Raw genomic sequence first — 16,404 nt, 5'->3', positions numbered from 1 at the left:
TTCAGCCAATTATATGGCATTTGCTAATACTTAAAGTGGACCTTATAAATTTCAAACAGGTGCCAAGAAAAGAATGATACATTCTCATATCGTCACTATCTAACAAATCATAGAGGTATTACTCAATCAGTGTGAGACAAATCCTATTTACAGCTAATGTGTACCGATATATTCATTATATTTCATAAAAATATACTCAATAATATATCAAATTCCATCAGATAACGATATTTATCAAATTTAACTATTAAACAATATTTGCTTATCAATAACATGTAGATTAACATAAGGACATTGTATAAATATAGATTCTAAAATTTCAGAGAATTTTTATTTTTAAATTTTTCTTGAAAATATTAATGTACTATGAACATATAATATTTTTATAATTAAGTTCTCAAATTATTTGAAAAGGTTCTGAAATCTATTTTTGAGACCACTATAAAGTTAGTTTGCTTACTTTTATAATACGCTTTTTAAAAGTTACTAAGTTAGTTTTTATATAGTATGCTAGTTAAAGCCTCAATAAAAAATCAATTAAAAATGAAACTTTATATTTGGCTTGAATATATCTATTTTATGAACCAGCATCATGCCATATTTATTATTGATTATCAAAACTGTAAACACTTAACTAATAAAATTTTTATCAAATTAATTCGCGTATTTAGCCCTCGAATCGGTGAGGCAGATGGAGCTGAAGTGGAGGAATCATTTCCTGTTTAAAGAATAGAAATTACGAGTTACAACACGCTGCCCACTTTTGTATCGACTCTTCAAATTTTTAAGAAATTGAAGACTCGAAAATGAAAAGCATTTCTGGCATAATTCCTAAAGAAAATTATCAGGAAATGGCCTTTTCTATGCCTTTTGTAATATTTTTTATGCTTTTTTCATTTCCGATTTCCATTCATCCTCATTTTATTTCAGAAATAAGTTTTCCAATCAGGAAAATGGAAAAAATTACTTCAAATCAAGAAATTCATTACATTCAGGAAAAATGGGGAGACTGCTTAGAATATGTCGATGAAATAACAATTTATAATATTTCATTCCCTGATCCTACTGGGCATCTATTTGGATTTACTGAAAATTTAGAATTTTCTGAATACAGATTATATGAAAATACGTTTTTAATTCCGAAATATCCTAAACCAGAATATATGCAATACATGACTCAGTTCAAGAGTAAATTTGCTTATTATAGAAACGCCTACGCTTCGCATAATGGTGAATTTGTTGTTAATAACTATAGAATTAGACCATTATGGGATACAGCTCCACCTTTTGCACGATCTGGTGCTGGTGGACGTGTAGTTTTAGAGTGCGATAAAGCCTGCGTGTTTGGTCACGGGAACACCAAAAATTTCGGTCATTTTGTAATAGATTATTTATCACCTTTGATGCTTGTACCAGAAGAATTTTTTAATGATTGCGTAGTTGTTGTAAGCAAAGATACAAATAGATTTGCCGAAGACTTCTTACGTGCTATTGGCGTTCAAAAATACATTTCATTAGAATACGACGAATGTGTATTTGCAAAAAGACTATGTGTTTCAATAGAACCACGACCTCATTACGGCCACTTTGGACCTCCAATTCAAATGCTACATCAAAGACTCAGTAAGTTTTACAATCTATATGCTGTTAAACCAAGTAAATTTGTTCTTCTAAATAGACAAGGAGTAAGAAGAATCTCAAATATTGCTGATATTCATAGCGCTCTTAAAGAGAAATATCCAGAATACAATTGGGAAATTATCAAAGACAATATTTCTCCAATTGAATTTTACGCGAAAATTTTTTCATCTTTGAGATTTTGTTTGACAGCACAAGGTAGTAATATGATAAAATCTATATTTATGAGACCAGAAACAACAATGGTTATTCTAGGAGATTCATATGTTGAACTTTCATGGATGACTTTCTTATCAATTCCTATTTATGCTGTGATTTATCTTCATAAAGCTCCACATTTCTCAGGAGAAATACACACTGAAATTCCAAGATGTGTCAAAGCAGTCGATGCTGCAGTAGCAATGATCAAAAATGGTAAATGGCCAGCTGTAGAACCAAATGTTACTTTCATTGATTACTTAGATAACTTCACTGTTCCAAAGAATTAAGAATGTTAGAGAAATTACATGCTATGTTATGTTTTTAATTTTCGTACTTTTTTGTTGACTTTATGAAGCGATAAAAGTTGTCTATCAAATGCCACTTTTTGTCCTAGGAACATAGATTTTATGCGACTTTTAGATAGGTAAACCACTATTCACGTATTATAAAGATTCATATTCCAATAAGCTGGCCCTAAATATTCTTAATTTCCAATTATTACCTCTTTTCTACGATAACGAAATTAAATTGGTTATCAAATTGACCCCATAAAAGCTGGAATTAGATTCGGAAATATAGAATTATGAAATAACTCTAACAGAATGAAATTGGAACATTTCCTATTTACGCCACATACCATTTTCAATAGAATTTGTAGTAACTTATAATTATTCTTATATAAAAGATGATTTTTCATGTTAATCTTATCGAAAACTTTATCTTGCATAATATTTTACTCATTTCCTATCAATTTAGACTTTAAATGGTAATCATTAACAAACTTTAGCTTAAATTGAGCATCTTAACCTATTGCAGCTCAATATCATTTCGTAAAGATGATCCGAACTTTGCCAGACAATCAAGTCATGCACTTGGATTTTCATACGAAGTTGGTCTCGTTCAAAATGTCTTGTTATAAGAATATTGAATCGAAAATTAATTAAAATTTCTATTTTTTAAATTGGATTTGTAGCCCATTTAGCAAAATAGGTGGCCACTAAGCTCCTACCGATATAATGGGACAATTTTCTCCGTTACTATAGTTACTGAAATGCACGAATCATTCAGTGACCGTGACGGAAAATGAAGTGCGGCTATCAAGTTTACATTTTCTTTCAATTTATTTGGCCGTCAAAATGAAGACATAAAAAATGCCGGACTCTATATGATATATAAATAAAAATTAATATATTTATTTATAAAATTCGAATAAGGGTTTCGTTTTGCGAAAAAAACGTACAATACGCAATTTCGCTAAAAAAACATTTAGCTAGCAATTTCGACCTTTGACTCCACTCAAGACGTCACTTTTTTAATTTTGCGGTATCATATTTTTGGAAAATCTTTATGAATATTATATAAAAAGTCTCTTTAATATCTATATTTCATATTTTTATCGATTTTTAAAGTTTTTGCGAAAAGTATTCAATTATTTTTGCTATTTGGTCGGGTAAATATCAGATTTGCGACATTTTCTGATATGATATTCAGATTCTACGTTGATAATAATGCTTATAGAACCCTCTTGCTATTGTGTCAAAATTGCGAAACCGATAGCAAAAATATCTCGCAATATCAAAATTGAGATATTGAGTGAATTATGCATTATAGAGATTAAAAATCTGATTTGTGAAAACATCTCATCAGTTTCTAGCTAATTCAAAAATCTTTACTATCTTATTCGATTAAAATGAAAAGGGAATAGTTTCATTATGCTTTAAATGACAACCTTATAATATAATCATAGTTTTCGCTCAATATGCAGCATTTTTTTTTCGAAATCTATGGTCAATGTCCTAAATACTGATTGCTTTGCATTCATATCTCTTACATTTTCTATACCCACATCACTATTCATTGCTATTCCTATCTTTTTCATTTTTGTTTGTTTCTCATAATTTCTCAAAAAACACGATAACTTGATATTTGTAAATATCATACTTTATAACGTAAATAAGAACTTGACCTATTAAGAAAAGCAGTAATGAAAAGAAAATCTGAAATTCATAAAAATTACAAGTTTCTGATGACAATTAGCTTAATTAAACCAGGTACAAGATTATATAATTGTATTTTCTATCCAATTATCCATATAATATCTTATCCAGAAAAAATAACTTGATCAATACCAAATGATTTTTTAACTAGTAAATAAAGTATTTTCTTTACACACACATTGTATATCATAGTTTTTTTTTGGTTTCGCAAAACATCCAAAAACAAATATGCTATAAAAGTGACAATTTTAGCAAAACGAAACCCTTAATTCGAAATAAATAAAAGCTATAATAGAACAAATCGAGAGCAAAATGAACTGAAGAGGTTTCGGAACGCGTTTCTTTTTGCTCGGCGCAGATATTATTTGCATGCGACGGTTAAGATCATCATAGAACTCCGGCTTTACTCTTTGGCTTCGGTGAGTTATTTCTTCTCTGTTTGTTTGAAGTTCTTCATTTCTATGGTTCAATTCGTCAATCTCCAAATCTCTTTTTCTAACTTCATTTTGCTTTTCTTCTAATTCATATCTGAGTTTCTCCAATTCTGAACTCAAATCATCAAATTTTGACTGAGTATCTAACTTCTTTTCTCCATTTTCGCTCAATTTTCGCTTCAGTTTCTCCATATCATTTTGGAGCTTCAAGTTTTGAATTTCGTGTTCAGTTAGTTGCTTCTGTAAATTTGTTAACTCATTTCTGTGTCTTTCTCTTATTTTTTCCAGCTCATTTTGGTGAGAATCCTCTTTCTCTTTCAATTCTTTTTGAATATTATTTAGCATTCTTTGTAAATCATTTAATTTATCTTGTAGTGATTTGATTTCGATTTGATTTTGTCTTTTGATTTTTTCCAAATTCAAGCTGTTGCTCTTTTCGTTTTGAAGATCAAATTTCAGATTCGACAATTCACTCACGTATTTCTCCTTTTGGGCTATCAGTTTGTTTTCGATTTCCTGCCTTTCTAGTTCAATTTCTTTTTGTTTTTTAAGCAAGTTTTCGATTTCCAAATCGTTCTTTTTCATCTGGTTATCTATCTCTTGTTTGTGCTTTTTCATTTGATTTGAAATATCTTCTTCAAGTCTCTTCTTATACTGTACTGTTTCGTCGAGTTCATCTTCCATTTTATATAACTCTTTCTCCAATTTCTGCTTTTCATTTTCCAAATTATTGATTTTTTCTAACAAGCCTCCAATCTCAGATTCGTGATTTTCCTTTTGTTTTTCAAGTAATTCATTTGAATGCATAACCTGTTCATCAAAAATTGGTTTCTGTAATTTCAAATCCTCATTTTCTTTCTGGAGACTTGAAATTATTTCTTTCAATTTCTGAATTGTTTCTTTTTCTTCGTTCAGCAAATTACTTTTATTTTCCAGTTCGTTTTGGAGGGTATTTAATTTCTTATGTAAACCAGAAATTTGATCATCTTTTTGTTCTTGTATTTTGAATTTTTCATCTTTCAAAGATGATATTTCTGAAATTAATTTCTGATTTTGGTTTTGAAGCTCAATAAAGTTCTTTTTATTGTTTTGGAGTTCTGCTTGATGTCTCTTATTTTCACTCATGATAACGTTCTTTAAATGTCCGATTTCTTTCTCCAAATTTCCTTGAGAAATTGAAAAATCTTTGGATAAATTATCACTCTTCAGTTTTTCAATTTCAACTTGTTTTGCAAAATTTTTCTCCAATTCTTTCTTTTGCTTCTCAAAAATCTCATTTAGTTCTTTCGACTTATCTTCAATCTCCTTCAATTTTTCTTCATTCATATGGCTGGAGATATCTTTGTTCTCTGTTCGTAAATGTTCTAATTCTAACATTAATTTGTCGATGTCATTCTTTTGATTTTGTAAATCCGATTTTTGTTTGGAAATTTGAATTTGAAATTCTGTATTTTGCTTTCCAATTTCTTGAATTTCATTCTTTAAAGACGAATTTTCTTCCAAAATAGATTTGCTTTTGTCATTCTCTTCTGAGAGTTTTTGCTTTAGACTAATGTTATCATTTTGTAAATCATTCAAATCTTTCTGAAGTTGTTGATTTTGATTTTCTATTTGAGATAATTTTTCAAGAAGATTTTGAATATTTTTGCTTTGGTTTTTGTTATCTTCAACTAAACTTATCTGTTTTTCTGACAGAGAATCAATTTCTTTCTTTTGTCTTTCTACTACTTGTTCATGATTTTCTTGATTTTGCGCTAATTTTTGAATTAATTTTTCATTGTCATTTTTCAATTTTGACATTTTGTTTTCAAGATCGTTTTTAACTTTCTCTAAATTGGTGATCTTACTTTGCAAATCAGTATTGCTCGCATTCAAATTATTCAAGAAATCTCTTAGGTTTTTGTTTTTATTTTCTAATTCACTTTTATCACTCTCTAAACTGCTCTTAACATTTTCCAAATCAGAAAGCTTGTTCTTGAGATTGGAGTTATCAGCTTGTAATCCATCTCTATTTATTTGTAAGTCATTCAACTTATTATTTAATGCAGAAATTTGGCTTTTGCTTTCAGTTTGTAATGATTTTATTTGTGAATCACTTTCTTTTTCCAAAATATTCAAATCATTTTGGAGTTTTTGTTTCTCATTTTCCAACAGAGAAATTTGATTTTGAAGTTTTTGGATTTCATTTTTGTTTCGATTTTTAATGTCATTAAATTCTTCTTCGAATTTCTTTGAGTAATCGTTTGATATGTTCTGCAAATCATTTGCAAACTTTTGAGAATTTTGGAGAATTTCTTGCTTAAGATTCTCGTTATCCACAAGGTGTTTTGTATTTTCCTTTTCCAAAATTTCTTTCTCTTTCTGTAATTTGTCGATCTGACTTTGCAAATCTTCAATTTGCTTTTGCAAAGACAAAATTTCGGATTTTTGTTTTTCATTCAAATCTTCAATTTTTTGCTTTTCATCTTTGTGCTCGAATATCTTTTGCTGGTGATCTTTTCTCTCTTCGGCCAAGTCATTCAAATATTCTTTCTTCAGGTCCAAAATTTGGTTATTGAGATCTCTTTTTGCAGAAGCGATTTCTTCTTCCTTTTGGAGATACAAATGATGCAAATCGTTGTCAAATTTCCTTTTCTGAGCTTCGTATTCATCGATAAATCTCTTTTCTCTCTCTGAGTTTTGTTTTTCTATTTTTGCTTTCTCATCGTTTAATGTGAAAATTTTTCCTTCCAACTTCTGTATATCTAGTTTTAATTGGGCAGTTTGTAAATTTTTGGCTTGATTTTGATTGAGATTTTCCATCATTTTCTGCTTCTCGTTCTGAAGTTCAGCAATTTGGTTCTGGAAGTTAGAAATAGTTTCATCGAAATTGATTTTTTGCCTCTCGTTTTCCTTCGATTTAACTTCTTCGATTTCTTTGATTTCTTTATCTTTGGATTTCTGGAGATTTTCAATTTCGCTTTGGAAAAACTCTTTCTGTTTCTGGAGTTGATTTTCTTTTTCGCGTTTTAACATATCAATGAGTTCATCCTTTTCTTTATTTTCATTTGAAATAAGATCTTTCTCTTTCAAATCTGATTCAAGTTTCGAAATTGTTGAAGTTAGATCAGAAATTTGGTTTTGCATTTCATTTAATTTGTTTTGCAGTTTGTTATTATCATTTTCGAGATTATCATTATCTTCTTTAATTTTATCCAATTGAATTTGTAATTTAGTAAGATTTTCCTTTAATTTTTGACATTCTTCTGTCAATTTTTGTTTTTCACTTGCCAATTTTTCGTTCTCCTTCATCAAATATTGGTTGTCGTCCGTCATTTTTTGGGAATTTGTTAATAATTTTTGATTGTTGTCTTTTAATTCCGAAATTTCAGATTTTGTTTGTGATAGGTTATTTTGAATTTCCTGTTTCTGATTTTCAAGGAGATCAATTTTATTTTGGAGTTTGATTTTTTCAAGATCCTTTTCTTGATATTTATTGTTTTCTTCCAATATTTTAATTTTCTCAGATAAGTCATCGATTTGACCTTGATATTTTTTGATTGTGGAGTTCATGTTTTGGATTATTTCTTCTTTGTCATTTACCAAATTCTCTAAATTATGTTTTTCGGCATCTGAATTTTCTTTGGCTTTTTGTATTTCCTCGATACTCTGATTTAGGGAAATGATATCTTTCTGATGCTCTTGCATTTCATTTTCCATGTCTTGGACATACTTCTTCTTGTTTTCTTGAAGTTCATTTTGATATTTTTTGACTTCATTTTTGAGTGAATCATTCAATTCATTTAATTTTTGGATTTCATTTTGATATTTCTTTTGATTTTCATCAAGTTTTTGGTTCATTTTCTGTATTTCTGAATGAGATTTACCTAATTCATTATCGAATTGTCTTTGGTTCTTGTCTAAATCAATTTTGTTCTTCATTAATTCAGCTTCTAACTCATTGATTTTCTTTTTCAGAAGCAAAATTTGGTTCTCTAGATTTTCTTCAATTTCAGCTTTTTGATCTTGGAGTTCTTTAATTTGTTTCTGAAGATTTTCAATCTTATTCTTATTCAATTCGTTTTCCTTATTATAATTTTCTTCCAACAAGGAAATTTTTACATTCAATTTATCATTGTTGCTCTTCGCATTTTCTAAATCAATTTCGATTTGATTATTTGTGTTTTCAAGTTCCAAAATCTGAGATTTCAATTTATCAATCATGTCAGAATTATCTGAATTATTGGAATCCAGCTTTTGGATCCGCTTTTGTAAATTAGAAATTTCGCCTTTTTGTTTATCAACTAAATTTTGCAAATCCAATATCTCCATTTGTTTCTGATGCATTTCGTTTTGATGGTTTTTGTTTGCCTGGATCAGTTTTTTCTCTAAATCAGACATATTGCTTTCCATTTGGTCTTGAAGACTTATTGACAAGTTATTTAGCTCGTTCTTGTGCTCGTTTATCAAATTTTCTTTTTCTTTTTGAAGATTTTCGATTTGATCGTTTAACTTTTGAATATTTTCTTCGTTTTTGAGTTGATTTTCATTGAACTTTTTGCTCAAATCTATTTTTTGCTGGTCTAAATCTTTGATCTGTTTCATGAGATCCTCGATTTCTTTTAGATTAGACTTCTTTTCATTTTCGACTTTCGATATTTTGTTTTGCAAATCATCAATTTGCTTTTGATTTTCTTCTTTCAATTTTTCTAAATCTTTCTCCAATTTGTCTTTTTCTTCTTCGAGTTTTGACTTTTGGGAGTTAATTAGATTCAAATTCTCTTCGTACTTGATTTTGTTCTTTTCATGTTCTGATTTCAGATCGTCATCGAATCGTTCTTTCAGTAATAATGATTCGTTCATTAATTCCTGCTTTTGTTCCTCGATCTCATCTTGTAGCATTTCCTTTTCTTCTTTGAGCTCGTTGATTTTCTGTTCCAAATCTTCAACAGTTTTACTTTGGCTGTTTTCTAGCTGGTCAAGTTTCTCTTTAAGTTCTTTCGATTCTAAGGATTGATCTTTGAGTTTTGCAGTCAGTTCTTCTATCTCTAATTGTTTCTCTTCTTTAAACTTTTCGTTTTCAATCAATCTTTCATTCAATTTTTCAATTTCTTTTTCATTTTGGATTTTTTGGTCTTCAATATCTTTTTGAAGTTTATCTTTTTGTTCCTGTAAATCATTCTGCTTATGAATAACTTTACTTAACTCTTCTTTATGCTGTTTAGTTTGTTCATCCAATTGGTTTTGTAGTTTTTCTTTTTCTGATTCAAGATTATGCAAATCAGAATTAAGCTTTTCCAATTCACTTTTATGTTTTTCGTTTAAGTCTTTCTCCAAACTAAATTTATCTTGTTCGATCTCTTTGATTCTGTTTTCTAATGCTTTAATTTTTTCTTCATTCTCTTGGATTGTGTTTTGTAATTGCTCTTTTTCTGTTGTGTTTTGAATTTGATTGAGTTTGCTATGTAAGTCGTTGTTTTCCCTTTCAAGTTTTTCTATTTGTTTCAACAGGTTTTGAAGTTCTTCTTCTTTCAGTTTGTTCTCTTTTATTAAATCATCATTCTCGGATTTAAGTGAGTTAATTTGATGATCCTTGTTTGTATTATCAGATTGAAGAGAATTTATTTGGTTTTGCTTTTCGGAATTTTCCAATTTGAGATTGGAAATATCATTTCTTAAGGAGTCAATAAGTTTGTTTAAGTTTTCAATTTCATTTTTATGGTCATCTATTTTTTGTTTGATTTGTACAACTTCGATTTGGTCTTCATCATCGTTATTTAGTTCCAAATCTCGTGTTTTAAGATTCAATTGTTGAATCTCTTCATAGTGGTTCTGCTTTTCTTTTTCAAGTTCATCAACTCTTTTCTGCAATTCTTCATTTAATTTGTCCTTATCAGTTATGTCTTGTTCAAGTTTCTTCTTTTCTTCTTGTAATTCATTTAATTTCTCTATTAATTCATTTGGATTTTGTTTTTGCTTTAACTCTTCTATTTGTTCCTTCAGACCACTGATTTGTGAGTTGAGTGCATTCGAAATTGTGCTTAAAGTGTTTGATAAATCACTTAATTGGTTTTCTTTTAGTTTGAGATTTTCTTCTAGTTCTTTCTTGTGATGATTCAGAGATTGGATTTCGTCATTCAATCTCTTAATCTCGTCATCATTTTGGTTTTGTTTGATAAGTTCTCCTTCCAATGATTTTCTCTCTCTATCAAGGTTTTCTTTTTCTTCATTTAACTTATTTATTTCTCCCATCAAATTCTCAACCTGTCGCTTCAGCTCATTGTTATCTCTCTCTAAAATCTTTTGCCTTTCATTCAAATCTTTGTTTGCATTTTCCAATTTGTTGTTGCTTTCACACAGTTGATTGATATTTTCATTGAATTTTTTGATGTCATTTTGAGAATTGTCAAAATCTGACTGTAATTTGTTCTTTTCTTCATTTAGTTGATTGTTATTATCTTGGAGTTGTTGATTATTTTCAAGCAAATCATTGAAACTTTTATTGAGTTTATCTAAATCAGATTCCAGTTTCTTGTTATTTTGGTCTAAATTATCAAAATTGATTTGTAATTTCTCTTTACTCGCATTCAATTCATTGTAACTATCTTTAATCCTTGAATTTTCATCTTTAACCTGAGTATGAAGTGACTGTAATTCATCGTAATTTCTCTGCAATTCGTCTATTTTGTCTTGAAGTTCTTTAATTTTTTCATTCAACGAATCATTTCTCTCTTTAATGCCGCTTCCATCTATAGAAATATTATCAATTTCTGTCAGGTTGTTCAAATCAGTTGTCATTGACTTGTATTTATCCAATTCATTTGATATTTCTTCAATTTTAGACTCATTTGATTCTTGGATTCCTTCCAATTCACTGATTCTTTCCTTCAAAAGCTCATTTACGTCGTCTAATTGTTCCTTCATTTCAGATATTGTCTGATTATCATCTTTCAACTTCAAATAGTTTTCTTCGAGTTGATCTTTCAACCCTTGTAGTTCCGTAATTTTCTTCAGTAAATCTTCATTTGATCCATTCAATTGATCTTTAACTTTCAACAATTCATTCAATTGGTCAACCAAAACTTTGATTCTCTGAACTAATTCATCGTTCTTTTGATGCAATTCATCAATTATTTTTTGGTAGTAATCTTTATCAACTTGTAAAGTGTTTAATTGTGAATTTACATCGGATTTTCTGTTTTGGAGTTGGAAAATTTGTCTTTCTATTTCTTTATTTTTGGATTCAGAATTATTGAGATCTTCATTTAATTTTTCTATTTGTTTATCTAAGTCTGATTTCTCTTTCTCAAGAATCTCGATTTTAATCTGTAATTCGTTCAAAATAATCTGTAGATTGTTTATTTTTTCAGCAAGTTCTTGTTTTTCTTTTTGGAGTTGTTCATTTTCTTTATTTTTCATATCTAGTTGATTTTGAATTTTATTTGCTTCAGCTTTGGATAATTCCTCTATCTGTTTGTTAACATTTTCCAGCTGGTTTTCAAGGAATTCGATTCTCTTTGAAGAATTTAATTCAGAATCTGTTTTAGCATTTTTCAATTTCTCATTTTCCTGTTGGATTTTTTCCAAATCTCTGTTGAGTTGACGCTGTTGTGTCTTGAATTTGCACAATTCTAGATTCAGTTCCGTTATCTTGTGCATCAATTCTTGAACTTTTTCTTCCAATTCCTTATTTTTATCAACTAGTTGTTGGTTTTGAGCTTTCAAGTCTTTTTCTATATTTTCTCTCCTATTCTTCATCGATTCTAACTGTTTTTGTAATGCAGTGATCAGAGCATCGTTTTTGGGTTGATTTCCATCTTTTTGATTTGAAATCTGAATTTCCATATTTTTGATATTCTGTACGAGATTTTCTTTCTCTTTTTCTAGATCAGAAACTCTCTTTTTGTAATCATTTAGCGAATCTGCCTGCTGCTTAAGATCTTCTCTTTCTTTTGCTAAAGAAGAAATCTGTTTTTGTAAATTGCTTTTGTCATTTTTCAATTCGATATTTAGTTGATCAACTTCATCTTTTTGCTTTTGGAGATTATGGAGTCTTGAATTAAGTTGAGATAAATCGTCATTATTTATTTGTTTTTGTAAATCAATAATCCTTTCATTTAGCTCCTTGATTTTATTGCTTTTCTGGGATAACTCTTCATCAAAATCTCTTTTCTGTGACATGTTTTGTTGGTTCAGATTGTCATTTATTCTTTTTAATTTTTCGATTTCTTGTTGTAAAAATTTCTTATCGCTTTCGAGATCTTTAATTTTACTCGCCATTTTTTGTTTAGCTTCCTTGCTTTCATTTAGCAATCTTTCTGTTTCAAAATCATTTTGATTTTTGATTTCAGAAATTTGTTTTTGTAATTCTGAAATTTCTTGCACTAGTTTCTCGATTTCTTTTTGTTTTTCTTCGTTGGATGATCTCAAGCTTGCAATTAAATTTTCATTTTGTCTGTTGTTTTGTCTTAGATTATCCAATTGTTGATTAAATAAATTGACTACTTCTTCGTATTCGTCTGAATTATCTTTTGCTAATTTCTCGATCATTTTCTGTTGATTATTCCTTTCTTGTTCTAAGTCTTGTATCTTTTTGTTCTTTGATTCAATCTCATCCATATTTTGTTTGATTTTTCTGTCACTTTCTTCTTGAATGTTTTTGATTTTGTTCTGGAAATCTTCAATTGTTTTCTTCTTCTCTTTTTCAAGTTCGTTAATCTTTGACTGTATATCATTCATCTCTTTCTTGTGATGCTCATTCTGCAAATCAATTTGCTCATGTAATATTTTTCTTTGGTTTTGCAAATCATTCAATTTTTGATTTAATTTATCTATTTCATTTTTGTGTTTCTCTTTCTCTTCGTTCTCTTTTTCGTTGAAATTTGAAATTTCGGAATTCAGAGATTGAATCTGATTTTGAAGGGTTTTGATTTGTTCTTTTTGTTTGATCGAATTTATATTGAAGTCGTTCAAAGATTGCTCATACTCTGTGATCACTTGTTGCAACTCTTTCTTTTCTTGTTCGTTCTGAGAGATTATTTGCTCCATGTTTATCTTTTCTTTTTGCATTTTGGATTTTTCGGTATCGAGATTTGTAACTTTTTCTTTCTCTTGATCGATTTCTTGCTTCAATTGATTGATCTCTTGATTCTTCTGTTCGATTTCAGAATTTCTTTTCTGAAGATCTGAAATAATTTCATTCATTTTCTTTTGATCTTTATTTGAATTGTGATCGTTCATCATCTTATTAATTAGTTGTTGCTTTTCACTTTCAAGTTTCTTGATTTCTGCTTGAAGTTTTTCCATATCTTTCTGATGCTCTAAATTTAGATGATCAAAGTTTTGTTCCAAACTACTTATTTTATCTTCATATTCTCTTTGCTTCTCCTCAATTCTATCAATTCCATCTTCTCTTGTTTGCTTTTGATCTAATAAAATCTGATTCTTATCTTCAAGATCCTTAACTCTTTGTCGAGCTTCGTTAAGCTGATTTTGAACAATTATTTTCTCATTCTTCAAAACATTTAGCATGTTTTTGTTTTGAAGATTCAATTGATCGATTTCTTCCTGTTGTCTGTCATTTAGGACTTTTATGTTGTCTTCGTATTGTTTCTTGATGAACTCAAACTCGTTTTTGAATTTTTCTGATACATCGATGTAAACTGTTTGAAGTCTTTCCTTCAATTCATCATTTTCAATGTAAATTCTTTTCTGTTGTGACTCTAACTCGATGATTCGATTAAGTCCGCGTTTGATTTCTTCTTGAGACTTGTTTCTTTCCCATTCTCTTTCTTCTTCGTGCTTCTTTTCCTCTTCTTCTAACTTTCTTTCTAAGATTTGTTTTCCCTTTTGAAGATCTGAGAGGTCTTGTATGTTCTTATCATATAAACGCCGAAGATCTTTCGTTTTCTCTTCATATTCCTTTCTGGCATTTTCGATGTTGTAATCTAATTCTTTAGACAAGCTTTCATACTTATCTTGATAAGATTTCTTATCCGATTCTAACTTGGAAATTTTATCATTCAGCATGTTCGTCGTTTCATAATGCTTATGATTTACAGAATCTAATTCAGATTGAAGATTTTGGCGTTGTTTATCGATCATACTTAATTGGTTATTCAACATTTCGACTTCCATCTCGTAAATCTTATCTAATGGAGCATTTTCCAAGTCAAATAATTTATTTTCTTCTTCAAGTAGGGAATTATAAGAATATTTCTGCTCTTCGAGTTGTTTTCTTAATAAACATATCTGGTCAGAAATTTTATTTTGATTTTCAACCAATAATTTAATTTTATTTTGATGAAATTCAACATTGTTTGCATCGATAGCTTCGAAACTGTTCTTTTCATTTTGTGCAGTTTGTATTTGTTGTATTATAACCTTGGCTTCTAATCCATCTTCTTTTTTAAGGTCATCGTTTTCAGCAATAAAGGCATTTTTATCATCATCCAGGTTCTTTAGCTGGAGAATGAGTTTCTCAATCTCTCCTTTGTAGAGTTCTTTGTCAGAATCATTTGTTGCCGGATCATTCAATAATTTTTGAAATTCGTTTCTTCTTGTACGAAGAGAAGCTTTTTCGGATTCAATAGCTTCTACTGCTCTATTGTTATATTCGATTTCAATTTTGCGTTGTTCTCTCAGCATTTCAAGATCTTGCTCTAATTTCGATAGTTTTTCATTCAAATCAAACTCTTTAAGGTTGATCCTCTCGATCTCTTGGTTACTTATCCTTATCATGTTATTGTTTTTATGTTGTTCCTTATACAACACTTGTAATTCTTCCATTATTTGTGAAATTGATGATACAAACTGTTGTTTTTGGTCAAAAAGCTTTGACTTTGCTTCATTATCAACATTTTCGTGGTTTTGACTCTTTTGCTTATTAAATTCTTGCTCATTTACTTGTTTGATTGAGTTAATAACGCTTTGAAGGATATTCTTTTGCTCATCAATGACTTCAAGTGCATTATTAAGAGAATTTATATCATTATTATGTTGCAAACGCTCGTTATCTAGTATTTTTTGAAAATTAAACAAATCATTGTTAAATTTTTGTTGCAATTTCTCTGACTGGCGAATGTTTTCTTTCTTCTGTTCGAGTATTTCTTTCATGATTGTATTGTTTCTCCCTTCAACTTCATTGAAACATTTCTTTTGAGAATCTAATTCATCTGACAACAAAGAAACTTTTGATTTGTATAACCTCGCAAGTGATTCAGAACGTCTTCTCTTTGAGTCGATTTCTCTCATTGTTCTGTCAACCCTCTCTAATTCATCAGTTTTAAGATCAATTTCTTTTTGTTTGGCTTTTCTTTCTTCTGCAATCTTATCTGCTTCCAGCTTAGTATCAGATTCGATTTCTTTAAGCTTTTCTTCATGTTCCTTCTTGATGGTTTCGATTTTTATTTGAAATTCTTGGAAAATTTTATCTAATTCGTTACAAAACAATGAAAAACTGGAATTATTCTCCATTGATGCAGCATTTCGTAAAATATTGATTGAACTCTCGTCATTGCTATCAATAATAGCCTGGTAATAGTCATGTTTCCGTATTAAACTAACGATTTCTCTGATTGCTTCATCGTTACCTTGGAGAACCGCTAAATGCAATGGAGTAAAGTTTCTAAAATTGCGTGATAGTAGGGTTTTGGGACCATAATGTTGGACTAAGTAATGAAGAACACTATGATTTTTATTTTTGGTTTGAATTGCAAGATGTATTGGCAAATTTCCATCTCTATCAAGTGAATTTACTGCTACTGGACAAATATTGTCCATATATTCCAGAATTTCAGCCTGATCTTCTAAAATTGCAATTTGATAAAAGTTATTTTCAGAAAATTCAGGGGTTAAAAGTATCATTTGTTCTAAATTATCTATGCTCTTCAACTCTTCTATTTTCCCACCGCGGATAATTTCGAAGAATTGCTGAGGACTTAATGACATGAAATAAAAATTACGTAAAATTTTGTAAACTATTGAAATTATAATTTATGTTCTTTTAAAAAAAATCGGAAATATGTATATGTATATATACAAAATTATTCTGAAATTTTTAATATCAAAAATTGAATTGTTATTTCCAATTGAATTTTATTACCAATAAAAATGTACATTTTTCGATGAACTAAGACTATCATGATGTCAAAAGT

General features: G+C 29.1%; 3 protein-coding genes across 3 annotated transcripts; 1 reads left to right on the top strand and 2 right to left on the bottom strand.

The window, feature by feature from the left end:
• Nucleotides 1-794: 794 nt before the first annotated feature.
• On the top strand, nt 795-3,128 carry TVAGG3_0627840 (glycosyltransferase family; the record flags this gene model as incomplete). Its single annotated transcript, XM_001307408.1, has 1 exon — nt 954-2,126. The coding sequence occupies one exon, from the start codon at nt 954-956 to the stop codon at nt 2,124-2,126; it is 1,173 nt and encodes a 390-aa protein (XP_001307409.1).
• Nucleotides 3,129-3,997: 869 nt separating this feature from the next.
• Nucleotides 3,998-12,092, bottom strand: TVAGG3_0627830 (centrosomal protein 2 family; the record flags this gene model as incomplete). Its single annotated transcript, XM_001307407.2, has 1 exon — nt 4,085-9,151. One exon carries the CDS (start codon nt 9,149-9,151, stop codon nt 4,085-4,087), a length of 5,067 nt encoding a protein of 1,688 aa, XP_001307408.1.
• A 58-nt stretch (nt 12,093-12,150) lies between these two features.
• Nucleotides 12,151-16,185, bottom strand: TVAGG3_0627820 (A-type inclusion protein-related family; the record flags this gene model as incomplete). The annotated part of the gene is made up of 1 exon (XM_001307406.2): nt 12,796-15,724. A coding segment is annotated over one exon (2,929 nt), but the record flags the coding sequence as incomplete, so codon positions are not given.
• Nucleotides 16,186-16,404: the final 219 nt, after the last annotated feature.

Source organism: Trichomonas vaginalis, chromosome III (assembly GCF_026262505.1).
Source record: "Trichomonas vaginalis G3 chromosome III, whole genome shotgun sequence".
NCBI lineage: Eukaryota > Parabasalia > Trichomonadida > Trichomonadidae > Trichomonas > Trichomonas vaginalis.
Note: the sequence above shows the minus strand (reverse complement) of the source record. Positions and strands in the feature narration are given on the sequence as shown.